Raw genomic sequence first — 25,652 nt, 5'->3', positions numbered from 1 at the left:
TGCTCCTGGTGGCTGAATGGAAGGATAGGTGAATGAAGGTAGATGAATATGTGATGCTGGGAAAGAGTGAGGTCAAAAGCATATTCCAACTTTTGTAAAAAAATAAATAAATGTAGCAATATTGAAAAAAGAAAAAAAAATTGCATTTTTTTTTTTTTTTTTTTGCATTTCAGCCTGCAATGCATTGCTACTGCAATCTATTTGTTGCAGGTGCAATGCTCAGACTTCTGCAGACTATTCCTTCAATCCAAGGTCCATATGAAGTTACAGATATGTGGGGCTGGGAGTGAGATGATACCATTGAGATCTACAAGCCCCTCTGCCATGGGGTCTTATAGTCTTCCGTACGCAGATTCATGTGAAAGGATCTGTGAATGGATAATGCGGCTGCCGGATCCGCCCACAAAGCTGCACCTATTGAAATTAAATACAGGATGCTGGGTGGAGAAAGGACCCAATTCAAGTAAGGTGGGTGGGTGTGGAATGTAACCACCCTAAATATAGGTATTACATGAAACATGATCAGAAAGGTGGATCTAGCCTTTAAACCAGGGATATGCAATCCCATCACGCTTCTGCCTCTGGGTGTCATGCCACCCAGAGGCAGAAGCATGATGGGACTTTCACAACAGCTGGAGGTCCGCTAATTGCATATCCCTGCTTTAAACCAACCTACTGCTTTATGCCATACAGGCAAAGCGCAAGTTCACTTTAAGGCCTGATTCACACCTATGCAGGTTGCAGTTTGCATATTCCAGGTGCATTTTGCATTTTTCAATACCCGTTATTGATCCTTTGAAGTCTGTGGAACCAAAAACCAGAAAGTCCCTGGACCTTTCCATAAAATGCACAGATGTGAAGGTGACACATAGGAAACCATGTTAAATGGACTGTAGTGCGTTAATGCAAAATTGAAAACACACAAAAAAATGCATAAAGTGTGAACCAGGCCCAATTCTTTGCCATTATGATTTCTAGCTTTTCAACAGCCAGGATTGATCCTTTTATTTATTTATTTATTTTTTTATGTAATATATATTGCCTGTTTTCCACAGGGGTGTAAATGGATGATCCAACAGCTACGCCACTACCTGACCACCAAACATGGTCCAGAAGCGGTGGAGGCTCTCTTCCAAAACATGGATAACATCTTCATCAAAAGCCTGCAGAGCGTCCAGAAGATCATCATCAACGACAAGCACTGCTTTGAACTCTACGGCTATGATATCCTACTTGATGAAGATCTTAAACCGTGAGCACACACACTTTTTTTTTTTTTTTTTTACTAAAAGCCTTGCTTTTAGGCTCCTTTTGTCTGATTGAAACCTAAGGGCACTTTCACAATGAGCAGCACCGGGCATCGGCGGTAAAGCGATGTTATTTTTAGCGGTGCTTTTTGGGCGCTAGTGGGGTGCTTTTAACCCCTGCTAGCGGCCGAAAAAGGGTAAAAGGTGGCGGCAAAGTGCCGCTTCGGTGGCGCTGCCTATTGATTTCAATGGGCAGGGGCGCTTTAGGAGCAGTGTATACACCACTCCTACAGCACCTAAAAAAGGGATGTGCAATCAGCGGACCTCCAGCTGTTGCAAAACTACAAGTCCCATCATGCCTCTGCCTCTGGCTGTCAGAGTCTTGCTAGGCATCATGGGACTCGTAGTTCTGCAACAGCTGGAGGTCCGCTAATTACATATCTCTGACCTAAAAGATTCTGCTTGCGGGACGTTTTTGAGCATCCTGCCAGCTACCGCCCCAGTGTGAAAGCCCTCGGGCTTTCACATTGGCGAGAAGGAAGAGGCGCTTTGCAGGCGCTATTTTTAGCGATATAGCGCCTGTAAAGTGCCTCAGTGTGAAAGGGGTCTCATAAAGAATGAGTCATTAATGGCCCGTACACACGATCCGAATATCATACGAAAACTCTAATCCGAGGAAGAATCGTACGATTTTCGAATCGTGTGTACACTACTTTTGAGAGCCGATCACGACAGTTCATCTGATTATTATTAGCTCGTACAAGCACAAGAATTTTCCTCTTTCAATACCAGATCGTACGATTTTCGTTTAGTCAGTATAGTTGTTGTCCGAAAATAAAAAACAAATACATTACAACACATGACATCACTTACCATTTTTTTTTTTTTTCTGTTGTACGAGAATTTTCATGACTTTAGTTACCTATGAAATTTCTACTTGCGACTATTAAGCAAAAAAGGTTGTACGATCTGTCGTACGATATTCGGATAGTGCGTACGGGCTATAATGCGGCTCTGAACTACCCTTCTCGTGACTGGCAGTTAGGGTAGCTTGGTCATGGAAATTGTGATTTTGGTCTGTAGTGAGAGGGGCAATCGGCAAAATTCAAAAGGGGCAGGTCAGAGAGGGCACAGCTAAGTAAAGAATAGCAGACAAATGGGGAAGAAGGGCTTATGGTAAAGGATTTAGATTTAGGCTAGGTTCACACTGCAGCGATGCGGGAACGCCGCAAATCCGCGGTGGGTTCCCGCATCGCATGCCTCCCGGCGGCAGTTCACACTGCCCTGTGCGGACTGCTGGGAGTGTCAGTGAAATGTTAATGACACCCCCAGATCAGTTCGCATATCGCGGTGCGATCTGCAAACTCGAACAGGAATCGGATCGCATGGTGTGAACACCCATGCGATCCGATTCTGCTGCGGACCAAAAAAAGGGTCCTGTGCGAGTTTGGGGCGGGTGCGATGTGAATTCAGCCATACTATCTGTATGGCTGAACTCGCATCGCACAGAGATCGGATGTGATTTGCACTGCAGTGCGGTGCGAATCTAATAGCGTGTATGGGGTCTTAGACCTTGATATTCTTTATGTTTCTTGTGACAAAAGTTGCCATAGCAATTGCCTGGAAATGCCTGGTAGTGGACCCGGCAATTTTGGAAACTTAAATTGACGTAGATTGTGTTTAATAAGAAGCTGGTCAGCATCTTAAAAAATATGTCCTTGAGGTTTGAGTGTTTGGAAACCCATAGATCCAATACATTCAGGTCCCTGCTGCATATAATGGTTTGGTAATGGGTGGGATTGGCCTTTGGATGGTCTCTACCCCTTTTCTTGCTTTCCTTCATTCTCTTCTCTCCCTTCTTGATACCATAGCATTTTATTACGGATTGTATATTGAAGGGATATGTAATTAGCGGACCTCCAGCTGTTGCAGAACTACGAGTCCCATGAGGCATAGCAAGACTCTGACAGCCACAAGCATGACACCCAGAGGCAGAGGCATGATGGGACTTGTCGTTTTTCAACATCTGGAGGTCCACTAATTGCACATCCCTGGTATATTGCATTATATATATTTACCATGCCTGCATTGGCTTGCCGGTGTCATATGTGGGTGCTGAGTCCCACTAGTAGGCCTGATGTATACCTCTATTGTTATGTTGTTATATCAGCTATATTTTCCAGTTTTCGCCTGCATACTACAGTGTTATCTACTGCTGTAGCACTGTTTTTATGGAATAAGCGCTTGATTTCTTTGGTTACATGTGAGTTCATTACTTTTTTTATTAAATTTTTTCTTTTAAATGGATTTACACTATTGTGGCTCCTTATTTTCCTTTGTATGAGTTCAACATTTTGTGCTGGAGTATACCGATGAGGATTTAACAACTAGTTGGGACATCTTTATGAGGAGTCTGACTTGTTACTTCCCTGGACATTTTACATCTGTAATCTCGCCTTCTAAGTGTACAAGCTTGCATGATCCTTCGAATATATATTCGTTTGGATCCATATTATCTGGTAAGCCTTTATTTCTAAAGGTGACGGGAATATCACAGGGTGTCTGCATGCTAGCTTCATCTTGAGAAGGTGGATGGTGACCCGTATTTCACGTTTGGATTGGATCAACATCTTACATAGAGACTTTTTTTATTTATATTTTTTGGAATTGTAACTTTATTTCTATATATAATTTTTTTCATGAATCTTCACACTTAAGGTGTTTTGGGTTAATTACTGTATGATGATGCACTAATTAGGTCATTCATAATTTTGTTAAGCGCTACACTACGTTTTGATATTTGTTAATTATTCACTGTTTTATCCTTGTGATTGTGTTAGCAGCTTTTTTCTGTTTTTTGGATAGCGCAGTGTCACAGGGAACGTTTTTTTGCTTATCTACTGCTTGTGCCTTATCTGTATAGTTAACAGGGGTCTCAAACTGGTGGCCCTCCAGCTGTTGCGGAACCACAAATCCCATCATGCCTCTGCCTGAGGGAGTCATGCTTGTAACTGTCAGCCTTGCAATGCCTCATGGGACTTGTAGTTTCGCAACAGGTAGAGGACCACCAGTTTGAAACCCCTGGTATAGTACGATTACTGCGCCGTGGACCTACTACACTGCTTTGCTCTCCTAAGAATGGTCAACTCTCATGTTACGGTTGTCCAAAATTTAATAAACCTATTGAAACAGAAAAAAGTTTGCTCAGCAGATATGTCACAGATAAAACTATGATAAAAGTGCATGAAAAGGCTCTTGTCATGTGATCTCGACTTAAGGCAAGGATCAGAGTTTAGATGAGGCACCCTTTCAGTAGAGATCACATGATCTTTAATGCCTAGGCCTTCATGAATGCATCTATTACTGAAGACAGCCTGAGCCAGGATTGGTTTCCCAGGAAAGGTGATTATTTTAGCCTGTCTTGTGTGTATTACTTAAATTGGTTGTAAACCCTTTACAACCACTTTAACCTACAGGTAAGCCTAGATTAAGGCTTACCTGTAGGTGCTTGAAATATCTCCCAGACCTGCACGGTCTAGGAGATATTTGCAAATTGCCGTACGGTGATTTTTTTTCTGCGCATGCGCCGGAGTTAGAAAGGGCACGCTGTGCTGTTTCTAGCTCGGGTCAGGCCGTTAAAGGCGGCTCCCGCGCACATACGCGGGAGTGATGTCACGTGACTCCCGCCAGTCACAGACCTGGAGTTTGCGGCCCCGTAAGGAAGAGGGGTGAACAATGGACGCTCGTTACTAGCAAGGAAGACGGGGACATCACAGGCTTCTCCTGCAGGTAAGTGACACATAATGGGCTACTATTCGATGCTACTTCCTCTTTAAAGGTGTTAACATTTGAGTGGAGGTTATCTTTAGGCTTTGAATCTCAGTGACCACAAACAACTGTCACCCCCATTTTTTTTTTTTTTTTTATCTTGATGCATTCAGACTGTTTGCTCTTTGTAGGTGGCTCCTGGAAGTCAATGCCTCCCCTTCCCTGACACCCAGCAGCCAAGAGGACTACGAGCTCAAGTGTCACCTCTTGGAAGACACCCTGCATGTGGTAGACATGGAAGGCAGGTGAGATGTCTGCATTTAATAGACTATAATTATTTTTTTTAAAAACAGTGCAGTGCTATAACATATTACATAATATTGCACATATGTGAAATCTTTTAAGGAATACCTAAAGGCAAAACTTTTTATTTTTGTTTTGGATAGAGTGGAGAGGAATTGGAATGTATGGTTTTTATTGCTCTCTGTGCCCCCGTTGGGTAGATTCACCCTATTTGTCCCGTTTACCATTGTCATTGAAAGTGGAAATAAAAGAAAATCCCAAATTTTGGGTTGACCCCAGTATAGAGGGGAAATCTTCCAATGGGGACACTAGTTCTGGTGACCTGGGGGTCCCCAAGCAATTCCCTTTTGCAGAGATTTCCTCTTACTTCCTGGTTGGCTATGGGACAGGAAGTGAAGGTAAACATTCAGAATAGGGGAATGGGATGGCGAAAAAAAAATCTGACAGGGGGGGGGGGGGGTTATAACCCTCCCTTGCTATAGTTGTAATTTAACCACTTCAATACTGGGCACTTTACCCCCTTCCTGCCCAGGACAATTTTCAGCTTTCAGTGCTGTCACACTTTGACAATTGTGCGGTCATGCGACACTGTACTCAAATGAAATGTTTGTCATTTTCTTCCAACAAATAGAGCTTTCTTTTGGTGGCATTTGATCAACTCTGGGGTTTTTATTTTTTACTAAAAAATACCCAAATTCTTGAGGGAAATTTTTTTTTCTTCATTTCTGTTATAAAATGTACATTTCCCCTTCACTGACGGGCACTGATAAGGTGGCACTAATATGTAGAATTGATGGGTACCACTGACAGGCATTACTGATGGGCACTGGCATTTTTATGGGCACCGATTGGCACAGTGGTGGGTACTGATTTGCAGCTGTGGTGGGCACCTCTGATGGGGTCTGCACTGATTATCAGCGCAGACCCCCTTCTGACAGGAGAGCTGCCAAATCGGCTCTCCTTGTCAGCGCAAATTGAGCAAAGCCATTTCCTGGTTACACGCTGTGATCAGCTGTGATTGGTCACAGCTGATCACATGGTAAAGAGCCTACATCATAGGCTCTTTACCACAATCGGAGTTGCGGTGTGTCAGAGTGACACATCAAACTACCGATTGCCACGATGCGCGCCCCCGGCTTATCCTGATGGGCATCATATGATGTCCAGGCAGGATAACGCAACCACCACCCACACATGATAATTACTAATCAATTGTGACCTATTGGTCATCATCCAGTGTCCATATAAAGTCCACATAAAAGGGAAAATGTGTTGTTCAAGTCCTCCAAACCGAAAACAGCAGTGTGCAAAATAGAAATACAGTGCACCCAGAGACAGGACCACACTCCAGCTTCTTACCAGATCTGATTGACTATTATGAACATAAATTGGTCACTCAGCACATGAGGGGGTGAGATGATCTCCCAGTGGTACCAGGTGGAGGTGCCGAATGGAAATTTTGGTACCGAAACAGAAAGTGCAGGATGCACTTGGCCGAAAATGACAGTATATCTCATTTTATTTATTCTCAACTTTTTAATTAATATCATCACTTTAAATGAATTTGAATTCACCGTCGGCCAATATTGGCACTATTTTAGATCAAGAAAAGCTCAAGAAGAAAAATGTATCCCTTTTAAATTCTATGTATAGCTGCATACTGGTTCGTTGGGCTTCCATTGTGGTGTTTAAAAATCCAGCTTGGTGCATTTTTGGTAAGTTAAAAAAATAACAAAAAAAAACGCACCTCCCAGTTCAAATGCTTTGAAAACACATAATTAACGCACCCATGTTACGTTTTTGATGCCATTTTTGAGTCACATGACCTATGAAAAACACCCCATAAGCACAGTAAAATCAGGGCAAAATTGCCGCAAATTCACAGTAAAAATTGTGGCAAAATCGCATGTGTTTTCGGTGCTATTTTTGGCACCTTTTTCTCTTATCGGCCAAATGCCGATAACACCATTTTTGCCTGAAATGTTTTGGGGGGAGCTCTAGTAACAGGTTTTCTCCATGGACCAAAAGTCAGGGTATACAGCCAAAAAAATTAACTCTTGAAGAAAGAAGATAAAGAGCGACCCCATAGCATTGTACCATATGAACAATTTAAAAAAAACAAAGTGCCCACTTCTAAAAGTTAAAAACAAGCACATTTCATTTGGTAGCGTTTCTATGGGGGCAAGCAGTACAATCCTGGCAGTCTATCCACTCGGCATGCGTGATGACGTCACTCTCATATGCCCCAGCCTACATGTTTCGTCACAGATGTTGGGCTGAGAGCATGTGGTAGACATGGAAGGCAGGTGAGGCGTCTGCACATGGCATTTGATAGACTATAAACAATTAGTCATTTTAATAGAGTCCTGGATAACAGAAAACTCCAACAGGGGTTCTAACTCTCCCCCAATATCCTGAAAATAAAAATATCAAAGCTTTGGATGAATTTATACTTTCATTTGTCTAATTCTTTTTTAAGTTTGACATACTTGTGGTAAAGTGTACATAAGGATAAATGTTAGAATGGAGTAGGACAGTGTTAAAACCCCTGTCCCTCTCAGGTTTTTACTGCTGTCAGCCCAAGGCCCTACAGCTTATGATAGATGGATTTCCATTTAAAAAAAAATAATAAAATTTAATAAGCTCGTAATGAACTCTGCTCTGTTGTTCACCCAGATTAACCGGGAAGGAGAAAAGAGTCGGAGGATTCGATCTCATGTGGAACGATGGTCCTGTGTCTCGTGACGATGGACAACAAGATGTCCTCAGCAATGGAAACTTTGTGGCAAACACACACTTGGGTAAAAAAAGAAAAAAAAAAAAAAGAAAAAAAAAAAAAAAGGTAGAGAGAAAGCTCTATAGCCAGAGATTTAAAGGAGAAGTTCATAAAAAAAATAAAAATACCATTTTAAAAAAAAATATTTTTGAAAAAAAATATTTTTAAAAAACGCCCCTGTCCCTGCGAGCTTGCACAGCAAAGAAAATGTACACGCAAGTCGTGCCAACATATGTAAACGGTGCTCAAATCACACATGTGAGATATCGCAGTGATCGTCAGAGCGAGAGCAATAATTCTAGTACTAGACCTCTTCTGTAACTCTAACCTGGTAACAGTTTTTTTTTTTTAAAGCGTCACCTGTGGAGATTTTCAGATACCGTAGTTTGTTGCCATTTTACAGCATGACATGTTGAGTATCTATTTACTCGGTGTAACATCATCTTTCACATTATACAAAAAAAATAAAAAATTGGGCTAACTTTACTGTTTTTTTAGTTCATGAAAGTGTCTTTTTTCCTACAAAAAAAAAAAAATTGCATTTGAAAGACCGCTGCGCAAATACAGTGTGACATAAAATATTGCAACGATCGCCATTTTATTCTCTAGATTATAGACACATAGTGTTCTACGTAATTTTCTAGAAAAAAAAAAAATTATTTTAACTTGCAAGCAACAAATGTCAGAAATAGGCTTAGTCATGAAAGGGATAATCACAATGGGAATAAACACTGTCACCTTTTTTCTTTTCAGGCTGCGTCAATGACAGGAAGACAAACCTCAGACAGATACTGAAATCCACGCACACTAAGAAATCCTAGATAACTGAAGATCTTCCTCTGTACAGGGAATGTAAATAAAGTTTATATCTTTTAATTACAATATGTGTAGTCATAACTGTATGCATGGTGTCGCTGGCAGAAAAAGGAATACTAAATAGAATGGTTTCTGCTTCTACAGAGTCCCTCCCTTGTTGGCCAAAACACTTCTACATATTCCCTGGCGGGAAGCCTCACTGCCATAACAGCAGACGAGTGGTTTCTTTCTTCTAATAGCAATCCTGCTAATTTCCACTTGCAGCAAGATTGCTATTTGTCTCATAGGCCTAGGAGTACTTTGTTTTTCTCACATGCAGAAAACCCAATGCTTATTGGTTGCTGTTAATAACTGCACTTAAACTTATTACACAAAGATGTTATGGCACAGTGGGAGGAGCATTTAGGAGGAAGAGGAGGAATGCACCGTAACCATATGTTGGAAGGCAGCATGGTCTAATATCATATTTCTGGAGTTTCTACATATCCATTTCCTATTCCCAAAGATCAGCCATACTGATACTTGCAGTTCCATGGCTTTAAAACAGTAAAGGTTTGAGTTTCTTTCTGGTTGATACAACCAAGCATTTGCTTTCCTGGGTCGGTCTGGAATGTCATTTCTCAAGTGTTGGCTCCGGACTGTCTGTTTCTAGAACGCAAACTTGAAAGGGACCATAGCTGACAAGATGATTGATGAATGTCCTGCTACAGAAGATCAAGAGGCATTGAAGATTGACCTAGGATACAGAGACATGATGCATGGACAATGCTGCCCCTAGAGGCCAATACAGCAGGATGGACAGTAATATAATAGGACTGCCCCATAAATACTGATTCGTCAAAAGTCTAGATGGGATGGCAATGGGGTTGGGTTTGGATGGTGTATGATTGAAAACTGAATGAGTGAGAAAGCTACCTCTGTTTTTACCCTTTTTGCTGTTGGTTCAAACCTGGTGGCTCTCAGAGCTGCATGGCTATCCCTTTGCCATCTGAGCCCAGCCTGATGATACAAAGCTTTGAGGAAAGCATTGTGATAAGTATCTTTTGATATTCTTGTATTATGTGTTCTATTGGTATATGTTTGTAACATCTCTCCTTTAGTATTTTATGTTAGCGTTTTCCTATTTTCTTGGGAAATAAAGAAGATTTTGTTTTATTAAGCCGTGTGCTTGGTCTCATAGCTAACCTTGTATTATTGTGATATCAACAGTAACATGTGATCAGAGTTTTAATAGAATAGCTAACTAGGGGAATAGACAAGTTAATACATAGGTGCAATAGATAGAGGAAAATCCGTAACCACCCTCAAATAATATTTATTTTTGCACCAATTACTTCACCTTAGTAGACAATAGAAAACGCACTTACTGTAGTCTGAGCAATGAAAAATAATTTCTTATTTTAATATAGAACATATAAATAAACCATTGCCAAAAATCTTATAAAAAAACACTATATCCATATACAGCATAGTATTACAGAAATGTTAACTGTCTCTCTTATTGGCATTCCATCTGTTATGCGTCAAGCACTTTCTTAATTGCCTTCATTTCGTTTGGGTCCAATGCAGTCAGGTTGAATCCTTTCAGCTCAGGCTTCCCTGCAGATGATAAAAAAACAAAACAAAAAATAAATAAATAAAAACTCGGACCTAGAGCATGAAAAATGTCATCCCACCCAAACTGGATACTTTAATTTTTAATGATTGGCAAATGCTGATGTGTTGAATGCATTAGGGTGAAAAAACATGAGACTTTATAACGCCTTTTAAATACCGGAGTTATGGCAGCAGCTAGCTGCCGTAACCCTGGTATTTTTATTTTTTTTACTATGGCCGATTCTCTGACCCATCAGTAAAGCTCGAACAATGCGGCTGTTACCTGGGCAGGGAGACACACGAGGCCAAGAAGGCTGCTATTTGTACCTTTGCCCTTGGAGGACCGGAGCAACGTCTGACGTCACTTCCGGTTCCCGGCCCATAATAATTTTTTTTCCCCTAAGTAAACGTTATAAAATAAAAAAAAAGTGCTATATTTATCGGCGTATAACTCGCACCCCAATTTAAAGAGGGAGTCCACCCGAAAAAAATTATTAAAAGCCAACAGCTATAAATACTACAGTTGCTGACTTTTAATAAATGGACACTCGCCTGTCCCAGGGTCCAGCGATGTCGGCAGCCGAGGCCGATCGATCTCTCGGCTGCTGCCGCCACCATTCTCAGTGAGGGAATCAGGAAGTGAAGTGTTGCGGCTTTACTTCCCGGTTCCCTACTGCGCATGCGCGAGTCACACAGTGCAATGGTAATGGTCTGCGCTGTCTCTGGGACCCGCGTGTTTCCCAGCAGACAGCGCAGTGGACAGGAAGAGGCATAGACTCCTGTGGGAGTCTATGCCCGGAAGTGGGTGCAAATACCTGTCTTAGACAGGTATCTGCACCCCCCTGAAAGGTGCCAACTGTGGCACTGGAGGGGGGGAGGGTTCCGATGAATGGAAGTTCCACTTTAGGGTGGAACTCTGCTTTAAGAGGGAAGTTTCAGGAAAAAATAATGGTCAGTGAGCATCAATGCAGCCTGATTAGTGCCCATCTGCAGCTTCAGTGCAGCCTGATCTGTGCCCATCTGCAGCCTTGCTGTTAAATATGCTGCCATCGCTAGGAGCTGTCCAGTGGGCGGGACAGAGGGAGCCGAATACACAGGACATACGGCTTTATTTTGGCAGTGCTCGTCCTCTCGTGGCAGCCTATATTGGCGTATGTGTTATATGCCAATAAATACAGTATTTATTTTTTCTTTTAAAAGGTTATTCTGTCTTTTTGACCCCAGATCTCTCAATAAAGGACCTGTCCTCTATATTTCTATTACAAGGGATGTTTACATAAGTAATAAAAAATCCCCATCCCTCTATGCTTACATACAGAAGTGAACGCATACGTGAGGCTGGGTTCGCAGTAGCCGCGGTTTGCAGCAGGGGTTCTGGTGTGTCCCTGTTGTCATTTTCAGGTGCGAATCGGGTCCGATTTTTTGCTTGAATCCGGACCTGAAACTGAGCCAAAGACTCACAGGACCCTTTTCCAATGTGGACCGTTGCTACCCCGAAGCTGTGTGGACTGGCTCCATTAAGAGCTAGTCAAAGTCTCCTATCATGCAAATTGGATGCGGGGAAATTTGCATAAGTGTGAACCCAGCCTAAATCATGCAAGCATATGTAAACGGTATTTAGGCTGGGTTCACATTGCAGTGATGCGGGAACACCGCGAATCCGCTGCGGGTTCCCGCATCGCATACCTCCCAGTGGCAGTTCACACTGCCCTATGCGAACTTCTGGGAGTGTCAGTGAAACGTTAATGACACCCCCAGATAAGTTCGCATATCGCAGTGTGATCTGCAAACTCGGACAGGAATCGGATCGCATTGGTGTGAACACCCATGCGATCCGATTCTGCTGCGGACCAAAAAAAGGGTCCTGTGCGAGTTTGGGCCGTGTGCAATGCGAATTCAGCCATACTATCTGTATGGCTGAACTCGCATCGCACAGAGATCGGATGCGATTTGCAGTGCGGTGCGAATCACATCCGTTCTCATAAACCGCTGCAGTGTGAACCCAGCCTTAAACCGCACACATGAAATAACGCCGCAATCGTTGGCGCGAGAGCAGCAATACTAGTGCTAGACCTCCTCTAACTCTAAACAGGAGATTTTTAAGTACCGAAATGTGTCGCCATTGCACGAGTCTGCGCAATTTTAAAGCATGACATGTTAGGGTATCTATTTACTCGGTGTAACATAATCTTTTACATTCTACATAAAAACTGGGGTATAACTATTGTGTTTTTTCTTAATTCATTAAAGTGCTTTTTTTCCCCCAAAAAAAAGCAATGCATTTGAAAGACCACTGTGAAATACTGTGCGACATAAAATATTGCAATGGATTGCTATTTTATTCTTGGGTCTCCAAAAAAAAAAAAAAAAACTTTGATTAAAATTAGAAAAATAACTTAGAACGCCCCAAAGATATTATATTATTTATATATACAGTGCCTTGCGAAAGTATTCGGCCCCCTTGAACTTTTCAACCTTCTGCCACATTTCAGGCTTCAAACATAAAGATATAATTTTTTTATTTTTTGTGAAGAATCACCAACAAGTGGGACACAATTGTGAAGTGGAACGAAATCTATTGGATTTTTGAAACTTTTTTTAACTAATAAAAAAATGAAAAGTGGGGCGTGCAAAATTATTCGGCCCCCTTGCGTTAATACTTTGTAGAGCCACCTTTTGCTGCGATTACAGCTGCAAGTCGCTTGGGGTATGTCTCTATCAGTTTTGCACATCGAGAGACTGAAATTCTTGCCCATTCTTCCTTGCAAAACAGCTGGAGCTCAGTGAGGTTGGATGGAGAGCGTTTGTGAACAGCAGTTTTCAGCTCTTTCCACAGATTCTCGATTGGATTCAGGTCTGGACTTTGACTTGGCCATTCTAACACCTGGATACGTTTATTTGTGAACCATTCCTTTGTAGATTTTGCTGTATGTTTGGGATCATTGTCTTGTTGGAAGATAAATCTCCGTCCCAGTTTCAGGTCTTTTGCAGACTCCAACAGGTTTTCATCCAGAATGGTCCTGTATTTGGCTGCATCCATCTTCCCCTCAATTTTAACCATCTTCCCTGTCCCTGCTGAAGAAAAGCAGGCCCAAACCATGATGCTGCCACCACCATGTTTGACAGTGGGGATGGTGTGTTGAGGGTGATGAGCTGTGTTGCTTTTACGCCAAACATATCGTTTTGCATTGTGGGCAAAAAGTTTGATTTTGGTTTCATCTGACCAGAGCACCTTCTTCCACATGTTTGGTGTGTCTCCCAGGTGGCTTCTGGCAAACTTTAGACGAGACTTTTTATGGATATCTTTGAGAAATGGCTTTCTTCTTGCCACTCTTCCATAAAGGCCAGATTTGTGCAGTGTACGACTGATTGTTGTCCTATGGACAGACTCTCCCACCTCAGCTGTAGTTCTCTGCAGTTCATCCAGAGTGATCATGGTCCTCTTGGCTGCATCTCTGATCAGTCTTCTCCTTGTCTGAGCTGAAAGTTTAGAGGGACGGCCAGGTCTTGGTAGATTTGCAGTGGTCTGATACTCCTTCCATTTCAAAATGATTGCTTGCACAGTGCTCCTTGGGATGTTTAAAGCTTGGGAAATCTTTTTGTATCCAAATCCAGCTTTAAACTTCTCCACAACAGTATTACGGACCTGCCTGGTGTGTTCCTTGGTCTTCATGATGCTCTCTGCGCTTTCAACAGAACCCTGAGACTATCACAGAGCAGGTGCATTTATACAGAGACTTGATTACACACAGGTGGCTTCTATTTATCACCATCAGTCATTTAGGACAACATTGGATCATTCAGAGATCCTCGCTGAACTTCTGGAGTAAGTTTGCTGCACTGAAAGTAAAGGGGGCCGAATAATTTTGCACGCACCACTTTTCAGTTTTTTATTTGCTAAAAAAGTTTAAAATATCCAATAGATTTCGTTCCACTTCACAATTGTGTCCCACTTGTTGGTGATTCTTCACAAAAAATTAAAATTTTATATCTTTATGTTTGAAGTCTGAAATGTGGCAAAAGGTTGAAAAGTTCAAGGGGGCCGAATACTTTCGCAAGGCACTATACATATATTTATATTATATCAATTAAATCAACTTTATATATAAAAAAAATTATATATATATATATATATATATATATATATATATATATATATATATATATATATATATATATATATATATAAAATTGGTATTATATAATATTTATTAATAATAATACCAATTATAAAATATATATATTTTATAACATAATTATTTTAAATTATTTTTATATATAAAAAGTTGATCTAATGAGATAGAGATAGAGAGATATCTCAACAATTAAATCAACTTTATATATAAAAATAATTTACAATTATTATAAAATATATATATTTTACAATTGGTATTATTATATATAATCTTTGGGGGTTTCTAAGTAATTTTCTAATTTACACAAAAAGTTCCAGAAAAGGCCTGGTCAGCAAGTGGTTAATGTTTTAATTATGAATACAAAGCTGCAATAATTAGTCTTTTTTATATCTGCATAGAGTTCAGCTTTAGGGAACCATGGAACCCTGAGCTCCTTGTTTCTGAATTCAGTTAGTCCTTGTCATACGCTCACCTTGTGCTTCATATAGCTGGTTTACTTTTTCTTTCAGCTGTGAGCGAATCGTATCAATTTCCCGATCCAACTGCTCCTGATCTGTCAGAGACATTATTTTTTTTTTTTTTTTAATTACTATTATTACAATCTCATCACAATAATAACAGCAAAAAAAAATAAAAAATCTCTTTCCAACCAGCTCACCTCGCTGAATCATTTTCTTGGTTTTGTTTTTCGGCAGATCTATGAACATACTGCCAAAGCAGACGGTCACCGTCTCTGCAAAAGAGATCATACTACAGTCATTGCACGAAACGTCTCAGTAATAAGTGCAGTAAGAAAAAAAATTATTTTTATTATTTAGGCCGGTATAAGCACACAGTGAAGCCTCAAGCCCCATAAATACACACTATCAGATTTTTTGCTTAGTTTTTCCTTCAAATTTAGCAAAATCATATCATATGAGGTCAAACCTTAGGAGTTTCAATGTGTATGCAATCAGGCAGGTCCTTGCACTACATGGTTTTGGTAAATCTGAAGACAATAATCAGCAGAAAATCTGATAGTGTGTAAGGGGCTTCAGTCTTTTTCCTTTAAGGTGAACCTCAGACAAATGACTAAATGCACACCGTATATATGAACTGTTTGACCCTCAAGTTGTATATTTGGCCAGCCACTCCTGTAATTCACACACCCCCTTACCACACTGCACAGCCAGGAAAGTCATTTGACTGTTTCAGCTTTACAGCTTCCCAGATCACCTGCCTGCTCATTGAAAGCCGCAATCTGACCCAGGAAGTAGTGATGCCCCCATGCCTGACTGTACATTGTGGCAGAAGTGTGTGTGAACCACAGTATGGGATGGACAGAACATCTCTTAATTGGTAAAACAGTTGTGTTTTTTTTTTACCGGATTCTCTGGCAGTTTGTCTGGAGTTTGACCACTTGCTAACCGCCCTATAGCAGTTTTACTGCTACAGGGTGGCAGCTCTGTGCAGGATCATGCATTTTCACCTGCAGGAGGCGCTCACTGCTTCTGCCATGATAATTCACAGCAGAAACCGATCTATGGGTGTCGGGCACTCAATGTCCTCTGGCACCCGCCGATCGTCGGTAAACTACACAGAATAAGGATCTGCCTATGTAAACAAGGTAGATCCCTGTTCTGACGGCGGAAGAGATGGATTCTTTGTTCCTGCAAAGCAGGGACTAAAATCTATGTCTTACCCTAGTAAAAGCAGCACACATAGTAAATTGGAAATGAATGGCTGTGTGTTGAGTTATTTTGAGGGGACAGCAAATGTACACTGTTATACAAGCTGTACACTCACTACTTTACATTGTAGCAAAGTGTAATTTCTTCAGTGTTGTCACATGAAAAGATGTAAAATGGACAAAATGTCATTCGCTGAGTAAATTTCGTTTTTGCCTCAGAACAATAGGGGTTCTGAGGGTTAATTATGTAGGTTAACCTTGACATCAGTTTGGCTGGGCTGTGTTAGAAGTTCTGCTTGGTCATGTGTACAGTGAAGTGCACATGACAAGCCAAAACCAGGCCTGGTTGGACGTTTTGGGTATGAGCCTTCTTGGAACCAATCAGTGGGTGTGCCAGGCCCCGCTGAGGAGTCTGGGAAGGGGTACTTAAGATGTGGAGGTCACGTGTTCAAGAGAGGAGTTTCTGAGGCCCGTGTGGTCTGTTCTGGTTCCAGGACCGGGGTAGCCCCGCGAGGGGTCCTGGTCACGGGGTGTTCGACATCCCGCAACATGCTTCTGTTGGTTACCCCCAATAGACCCATCTGGTCTGGGGTAGGGATCCGTCTGTTCCCGAGTCTAGGAACCGGCTGGTCCGAGGCGCAGTAACTGAGGGAGGATTCATGGTGTCCGGGTGTGCTCTCAGCTTGGAGGGGCACCACAGCTCGTGAAGATGACCGGGGGAGGACTCTTCGGAGGAAGGCCGACAAGAGGCATCCTGAGAAGTGCCTGGTTACTGAGTTGGGAAGGACATTGACGAATCCACGCTTTTTCCAGTACTATCAAGGAGACAGAGAACTTAAGTACTGAAGAAAAAAGGTTCCTGTCCACTTTCAGTTATAACTTGTACAGGTTCAGAGGTTTTGACAAGTTCCGAATCAATGTGCTGATTGCCCTGGTCTCTGGCTAGAGATCTGTTCAGCCGTGAAGTACCCAGCTGCGAGTAGCTACTCTCTGGGTGGTATTAGAGACTTTATTACGTCTACAGTTCAAGGTGCCTGAGCTCTTCACCCGTGCCCTCTGTTCCTATATGAGACTGTGTTATTGGATGTTACCCCTGCAAAATAAAACCTTTCAAAAGGACTTTATTGGTGTCAGCGTCCAAGTTGTTGGGTATCAACCCTGAGAACCCCTAGACGTGGAAGAACAAGCCAAGCGGAGGTAACCGGTAAGCCCTATAATTCAAGGCTGCCCTGCAAAGGGTTATGGCCGCTACAAAAATGTGAGGGGTGTACTCACTTTTATAAGATACTATGTATAAAAAAAAAAAAATATATATATATATATATATATATATATAATCTCTTCCTCCTCATTGGCCAAAACAGCAGTGGGAGCCACTGTCGAACTCAGCCAGTGAGCCAATGAGGAGATAGCAGCGGTAGGGCTGAGCCATGATCCGTGTGTTAGTGGACAAACAGAGCAGCGGCTCGGGAGGGAGCCTGCACGGGTGCCCTCATAGCAAGCTGCTTGGTATGGGGGCAGGAGGGAGGGGAAAGGAGCGCCGGCGGGGGACCAAGAAGAGGAGGATCAGGACCGCTCTGTGCTAAACCATTACACAGAGCAGGTGAGTATAACATGCTTGTTATTTTTGTTTAAATTGCCTTTAAAATCACTTTACATTTGTCACTTTCTGCAATACAAATTTTAGTTTTGGTGAGATACTCCCAAAGGGTTAACTACTTCTAAAGGGATGCAGGCACTGCAACTTTTCTAATCAGTACACCAAGAGTGCACCAGCTGAATATAATAAACTAGAACCTGCAATTCAGAATCCGTATCCAAAGGACATAGTGGAACTAACAGCTTTCTCTCTACAGAAGAAAAAAGGTAGGACTTGCAATGTCCATTGATCACCCAGAGAGGAATTTTTTTTTTTTTTTTTGTTACAACAAAAGTGGAGTTACTCTTTAAAATTATTTCAGCACTAGAACAGCCTGTCCTCCTTTGGGCCCTGGGACAGCCTGTCCTCCTTTGGGCCCTGGGACAGCCTGTCCTCCTTTGGGCCCTGGGACAGCCTGTCCTCCTTTGGGCCCTGGGACAGCCTGTCCTCCTTTGGGCCCAGGGACAGCCTGTCCTCCTTTGGGCCCAGGGACAGCCTGTCCTCCTTTGGGCCCAGGGACAGCCTGTCCTCCTTTGGGCCCAGGGACAGCCTGTCCTCCTTTGGGCCCAGGGACAGCCTGTCCTCCTTTGGGCCCAGGGACAGCCTGTCCTCCTTTGGGCCCAGGGACAGCCTGTCCTCCTTTGGGCCCAGGGACAGCCTGTCCTCCTTTGGGCCCAGGGACAGCCTGTCCTCCTTTGGGCCCAGGGACAGCCTGTCCTCCTTTGGGCCCTCCTTTGGGCCCAGGGACAGCCTGTCCTCCTTTGGGCCCAGGGACAGCCTGTCCTCCTTTGGGCCCAGGGACAGCCTGTCCTCCTTTGGGCCCTGGGACAGCCTGTCCTCCTTTGGGCCCTGGGACAGCCTGTCCTCCTTTGGGCCCTGGGACAGCCTGTCCTTGTATCTACAAAACAGAAGCAGGTATACATTTTGCTGTGAGGTTTCAATGATTGTTGCAATATATACAATGGAAGATCCTCTTTTTTTTCTGGCCTAAAGAACATTGATGTTTCAGTAAAAATATTCTGGATAAAGATGGTTAGGTGTCACCTGATTTATCGGTGTCTTTGCCCAGAGCCCTCAAAGCCTCTCTGTTCTGGTTTCTCTTGATGTCCAGGTCTATGATCTAGAAAGATGAGATGTCATTCATCGATAGAGGTGTTGGTATCATTGATGGTAAACAATATCCAATGCTGCTAATGTGAAACATGGCAAACACATGGCTGTTGCATGCTGGGACAGTAAGATCTGTGATTCTAATGCTTTACATTCTGTACAGCACTACAGCCTTGTGTTCCATGTCCATAACATGCGATATAGATTTTATATATATATATATATATATATATATATATATATATATATATATATATATATATATATATATATATATATATATAAAAAAAAATGTATTATATAGTATATGTTTTCATATATTGCCCATAACACATATTATATATATCTTTTCTTGTTCTCCCCGTGTTATTCTTTTCCATATATAGTGCAGACATACTCTGTAGTGTCCTGCAGCGTCCATAGAGCTGTTCACATCAGTGTCTGCCCTGGAGTGCAGAAAGGTTAAAGCTAACATTTTTGTTTTACTTTCCATGGTCCCTCCTTTCCTCTCATTATCATACTAATGAAATGTTTAAATAAAACCTTTGTTTTCATTGCATACCTTATTTTAGACCCAGTGGTATCATTGGTGTTCTGTGCTTCTCTATGCAATGCAGGCAGATCATGGCTGGTGGGAGGGGGCTGTACACAGATTCCTGATATTATCACAGCCCCCTGGCCTCAGTACTCCTCTCAAGAGTCCTCAGCCCTGATGCAACTAGTCAGCTGGCTCTTGGGAGGAGTTATGCAAATATCAAAATGCCTTAAGGGGCATATGTCAGCCTGGAGAAGTGGGAATTTCTGGGAAGGCTGTATTTGTATGGGTAACACCCACATGTGATGACTGAAAGAACTGAAATCCAATGAATGAAAGGGGCAGGCCAGGGACAGTCAGGTAGGGGAGAAAAGCACTAGCTCAGGGGTTCTCAACTCCTGTCCTCAGGGCCCACTAACAAGCCAGGTTTGCAAGATAACTGAAATACATGACAGGTGATATAATTTGCTGCTCAGTGATTGCAGTATTCTAGTCTGCATCTCCCCAAGACAATACATAAAACCTGGCCTGTTAGTGGGTCCTGAGGTCTGGAGTTGAGAACCACTGATCTAGATGATGCTGGGCGTCCTCCAACCAGGAAATGAGATGGGCTCCATCTGACTTGCTGCAGCTTCTGATGCACAATGTGAGAAGCTTACAGTTAAGGATGAGCTCCGGCATGTTCGCACAGCTCACGTACAGGGCCCGCCAGGATGTTGGCACTGCACTGCGCTAATCACAGGCAGTGAGACATTCCCCCGATGTGCGGCTGCAGAGATGTCAGACTGCCTCTGATTAGCGCAGCGCAGCATTCCTGGCAGGCTCTGCACATGGGCTGTGTGAACACGCCGGAGCTCATCCTTGCACACAGTGTGCAGAGAAATCAGAGGAATCCCTTTGAGTGGATGTGGCTGGGCGTAGACTTTAACATGTCAACCTGCTTTAGGGTTGTGCAATCAAATGGCAGAACCTAAAGGAAACCTACACAAACTGCATGCAGGCAGGGAGAGATCTACCGGGAACTGGAGCCAGGACCCGGGGATGCAAGGTAGCAATGCTAACCAGAAATCTGCAACACTGCCCAGCACAAAAAACACATTACAGCCCGTCCAAGGCGGTGACCAATCAGATTACAGCAATGACATGACATCAATTTACAAATAAAATAGCCTGCATTTAGTTATTACATTATATATATATATATATATATATACACACACACACCTGTATAATTATATCATTCATATATTTAGGTTAACAAAAACATAAAGCATCTGTCCATATTTATAGCATTCTTGCAGTGGAGACATGTCAGGTGTGATCTGTGTGCCTGTTATACACAATGCTATGTAAACAATATCACGTGTTCCCCCCACTCACCTGCCTTCTGTCCCCCAACACGTCCTCAGCCCTGCTCTCCACCTCCTGCAGGTGCCCCAGCACCCTATCCATCCCTTCATACACCTCCATCATTCCCCCCTGTCACTTAGACGCGCATTATACACGTCTCTTCCTCCAAGGGTCAGCTATCGTAAAACCTGTCTTTCGTTTCCCTGCTCTTTTCCTGCGGTGACGCGGCCATGTTTCCGAAGCCAGCTTTCTTCTCTTCCCGGTCGCCTGACCTCGGGAAAATGGCCGCCGCTTCCGGAGACGGATTACATCCGCGAGTTGGTGCTCTAGTGCCTGGATGGTATTATGTAATGCATGTGTTTCGTCAGATTAGGCGACCCGTTTGTCAGGTTGCTATGGGAACGAGTGGAGGAGGTAAATGAGAAGTAGCTGGATTTCTAGGCCTATGGCTTTTTATAATGGCTCATTTCAGTCCACCTGGTCGGGTCCATCATTTATCGTCCCTTGACTGTGTGACTGGACATGCTGGTGCTTGTAGTTCTTCAGTGTATTGCCAGCATTTTTAAAGGGACCTTACCTATAGAAAGTATATATTAATAGGCTCTGGAGATGAGGGGAATCTGCTACTTAAACAATGGCTACCAAGGGGGCTACTATTGCCAACCTTTCATTATGGTGGCCCCTGACTTAAAGTGACCCAGTCAGCTAAGGTACAACATGCCAACCTTTCATAATGGTGGTCCCCTGACTTAAAGCAACCTCATCAGCTAAGGTACAACATGCCAACCTTTTATAATGGTGGCCCCTGACTTAAAGCAACCTCATCAGCTAAGGTACAACATGCCAACCTTTCATAATGGTGGTCCCCTGACTTAAAGCGACCCGATCAGCTAAGGTACAACATGCCAACCTTTCATAATGGTGGCCCCTGACTTAAAGTGACCTCATCAGCTAAGGTACAACATGCCAACCTTTCATAATGGTGGCCCCTGGCTTAAAGTGACCCTGTCAGCTGAGGTGCAACATGCCAACCTTTCATAATGGTGGTCCCCTGACTTAAAGCGACCTCATCAGCTAAGGTACAACATGCCAACCTTTCATAATGGTGGCCCCTGACTTAAGGTGACCCTGTCAGTTGAGGTGCAACATGCCAACCTTTCATAATGGTGATCTCCTGACTTAATTGGGGAAGAGGATGCGGACAGTGCCCCGCTAGCCACACATCATTCAGGTCATGATAGGCAGAAAATTGGTTTCATAAGTATTGAGTTTATACATCAGAAAAACAGGGAACTGATCCCAGTAGAACCATCTGGTTTTGTTCTTCCGATTTGTCCCAAAGAGCGGAGGTCAGATGCTCCATGCTTTCCATATCATTCACTCTGGCAAAGCATTGGGTGAGGGTAGGAGGAGATTGTTGTTTCCACATGGCTGGAATGCATGCTCTAGCTGCATTAAGTAAATGTTTCCTGGCCGCCATTTCTTTGCATACCGCCACTTCCCTGCCTGCCGTCCTCTGTGTGTAGTCAACCAATCAGATGGGTCAAATATCTGCTCATGGTGGTTCATATCGGTTCTGTTTTCTTAATAGAGCGGTGAAGGGTTGGAACCTCTGTCAGCTTTGGTTGCTCTCTGTGGCACCTTTTAGGGAGATTTCCCCCCTCCATTCCTTTTCTGGTGACACCTTCCAGGAAGGAAAACCTCGGAGACAGAGATTGGCAGCACTGAAAATGACCCGTGACAGGGCAGAAATCAGATCTGAACGCCCATGCGATCCGATTCCAGTGTCCTAGTGCGAGTTCAGCCATACAAGCTATATGGCTGAACTCGCATTGCACAGACAATCGCGTGTGATTGGCACAGCAATGTGGGTGCCAATCACATGTGATGTCTGTGTTCGCCTATGTGTGAACCCGGACTAAGTATTTGATGCAGTTTTCTTGGTGCCAACATGAATGGATTGACGACAGGGAAGGGAAAATTACGGCAAGCCTAGGTTCACACGTGTGTACGCATTTGCGGGCGCACATCGAGGGTACAGCAGCCCATTTATTTGGATAGGCTGCTGAAACACTGGTAAAGAAGTGCCTTACATTTTATTATATATTATAATATTAATATATTATTATATGCAGTATCTCACAAAAGTAAGTACACCCTTCACATTTTTGTAAAGATTTTATTCTTTTCATGTGATAGTAGTGAGTGTACAGCTTGTATAACAGTGTAAATTTGCTGTCCCCTCAAAATAACTCAACACACAGCCATTAATGTCTAAACCGCTGGCAACAAAAGTGAAAATTTACAAATTGGGTCCCAATTAGCCATTTTCCCTCCGCAATGTCATGTGACTCGTTAGTGTTACAAGGTCTCAGGTGTGAATGGGGAGCAGGTGTGTTAAATTTGGTGTTATCGCTCTCACTCTCTCATACTGGTCACTGAAAGTTCAACATGGCACCTCATGGCAAAGAACTATCTGAGGATATGAAAAAAATAATTGTTGCTCTACATAAAGGTGGCCTAGGCCAGTGATGGCGAACCTTGGCACCCCAGATGTTTTGGAACTACATTTCCCATGGTGCGCATGCACTCTGCAGTGTAGATGAGCATCATGGGAAATGTAGTTCCGAAACATCTGGGGTGCCAAGGTTCGCCATCACTGGCCTACGCTATAAGAAGATTGTCAAGACCCTGAAACTGAGCTGCAGCACGGTGGGGCCAAGACCATACAGCGAACCGTACAGGAGCAGGATTAAAAAAAATTCTCGCTCAAAATTCCAACATTGTAGTAGTATGTAGTTTTTCATTGAACAAAGTCCAGTCACTCAAAAATCAAATGGTAACCACCTCAGCTCTAGAAGGTTTTACCCCCTTTATGACCAGGCCATGTTTTGCTATTTAGCACTGTGCTACTTTAACCACTTCAATACCGGGCACTTTCACCCGCTTTCAGTGCTTTCGCACTTCGAATGATAATTGCGTGGTCATGCAACACCACCCAAAAACATATTTTTTACATTTTTTTGGGATAAAGCTTTCTTTTGGTGGTATTTAATCACCACCAGGTTTCTTTTTTTTTTTTTGCTAAACAAATAAAAAAAGACAAAAAAAAAGTTGTTTTTGTTTTTGTTACAACATTTTTTTTAAGTAAGTAAGTTTACTCCTTCACTGATAGGCACTGATGAGGCAGCACCAATGAGGAGGCACTAATTTACAGCAATGATGGGCACTGATAGACGGCACTGGTATGTGGCACTGATGGGCAGCCTTTATGGGCACTGATAGGTGGCAATGATGGGTGACAATGATGTTCACTGATAGGCAGCACTGATGGGCAATGATAAGCGGCACTGATGAAGAGGCACTGATTGGCACCGATTCACATCACTAATGGGCACTGATTGGCATCACTGGTGGGCATCACTGATGGGGCTGCACCGATTATCAGTGCACATCCCCCGTGTCAGGAGAGCAGCTTATCGGCTGTCCTCTACTCACGCGCTGCTAGCGCTGGGATTGGACACAACCAATCACATGGTAAAGAGCCTATATCATAGGCTCTTTACCGTGATTGGAGATGCGGTGTGTCGGAGCAACACACCACACCACCGATCTGCACGCTCCTAGGGGCATGCACGAGCAGCTTGTTTTGAAGGGTGTCATGTGACGTCCAGTCAGAACAAGAGAGCCCCCCACCCTGCCGTCATTTTGCTATTTGCTGTACAGGAAGTGCTTAAATGACAATTGCGCAGTCCTGCAAAAATGACATTTATATAAATTTTTTTCACACAAATAGAGCTTCCTTTTGGTGGTATTTGATCACCACTGTTTGGTCTTTTTTTCGTTTATATAATAATAAAAAAATGAAACCTAGCCAAAAAAAAAAAATTTCTTCATAAATTTTGGCTAAAATGTATTCTGCTATACGTCTTGGATAAAACAAAATCCCAATAAGTGTATATTGATTGGGTTGTGTGAAATTTATAGCGTCTACAAACTATAGAATATATACTGGAATAATATTTTTTTTCATATACTAATAATGGCGGTATATCAGAGACTTATAATGGGACTGCGATAGTGCGGTGGGCAATCTGACACTAGCTGATGTTGGGGGGGACTGACACTGACATCACCATGGATACTAATACTCCGATCCTCCACTTCTCAGGCTCCTGGCCCCTCCCTCCTGCCAAGTGTCCCCAGAGCAAAGCGCTTGCTGTGGGGGCACCCAAGCAGGGTCTCTCCTAACCTGCTGTTCTGTGTGTCTATTCAGACAGAGCCATGGCTCAGCTCTGCCCCTTCTATTTTTTCATTGGCTCACTAGCTATGTTGTTTGACAACAGAGGGAGCCAGTGGCTCCTGCTGCTGTCTTGGTCAATGAGGAGGGAGAGCCAAGGCTCTTGTGCACATCACTGGATCTCGATGGGGCTTAGGTAAGTATTAGGGATGGCTGCTGGACACAGAAGGTGTTTTTTTTTTGCCTTCATGCATAGAATGCATGAAAGTAAAAAACCCTGAGCCTTTAGAGACACTTTAAATTTGATTATGATCAATTGACAATTGATGTGTGCGATTGTTCAATCTATCGCAAATAGCTAATGTAGGGCCTAGCCAACTTGTCTCCAGTCAGGCAGACCCTTGCATTGCATAGAAGGTCTAAGGACAGAAAGCTGTTGCAGATTTCTGCACTGCAGCTCATCCAAA

At 43.0% G+C, this 25,652-nt stretch overlaps 2 protein-coding genes across 6 annotated transcripts in view; one reads left to right on the top strand and one right to left on the bottom strand.

Moving 5' to 3' along the window:
- Window positions 1-10,069, top strand: part of TTLL9 (tubulin tyrosine ligase like 9) — a 45,257-nt gene extending 35,188 nt beyond the window's left edge. For all 5 annotated transcript variants that reach the window (XM_077460460.1, XM_077460462.1, XM_077460464.1 and 2 more), the window contains 4 exons: window positions 1,056-1,252; window positions 5,207-5,320; window positions 7,995-8,119; window positions 8,848-10,069. In XM_077460460.1, the coding sequence (XP_077316586.1) occupies window positions 1,056-1,252; window positions 5,207-5,320; window positions 7,995-8,119; window positions 8,848-8,915 (504 nt within the window). In that variant the 3' untranslated portion in view covers window positions 8,916-10,069. The remainder of the gene's footprint in view (window positions 1-1,055; window positions 1,253-5,206; window positions 5,321-7,994; window positions 8,120-8,847) is intronic.
- A 220-nt stretch (window positions 10,070-10,289) lies between these two features.
- On the bottom strand, window positions 10,290-21,140 carry PDRG1 (p53 and DNA damage regulated 1). Its single transcript, XM_077460465.1, has 5 exons — window positions 20,976-21,140; window positions 18,995-19,070; window positions 15,301-15,375; window positions 15,115-15,195; window positions 10,290-10,509 (listed from the first exon to the last, which is right to left on the bottom strand). Exons 1-5 carry the CDS (start codon window positions 21,066-21,068, stop codon window positions 10,427-10,429), a joined length of 408 nt encoding a protein of 135 aa, XP_077316591.1. The 5' UTR covers window positions 21,069-21,140; the 3' UTR covers window positions 10,290-10,426.
- Window positions 21,141-25,652: the final 4,512 nt, after the last annotated feature.

The sequence above is a fragment of the Lithobates pipiens genome, unplaced genomic scaffold (genome assembly GCF_037356315.1).
Source record: "Lithobates pipiens isolate NorthernLeopardFrog02 unplaced genomic scaffold, aLitPip1_a1.2 Scaffold_28, whole genome shotgun sequence".
In the NCBI taxonomy this organism is placed as follows: domain Eukaryota; kingdom Metazoa; phylum Chordata; class Amphibia; order Anura; family Ranidae; genus Lithobates; species Lithobates pipiens.
Note: the sequence above shows the minus strand (reverse complement) of the source record. Positions and strands in the feature narration are given on the sequence as shown.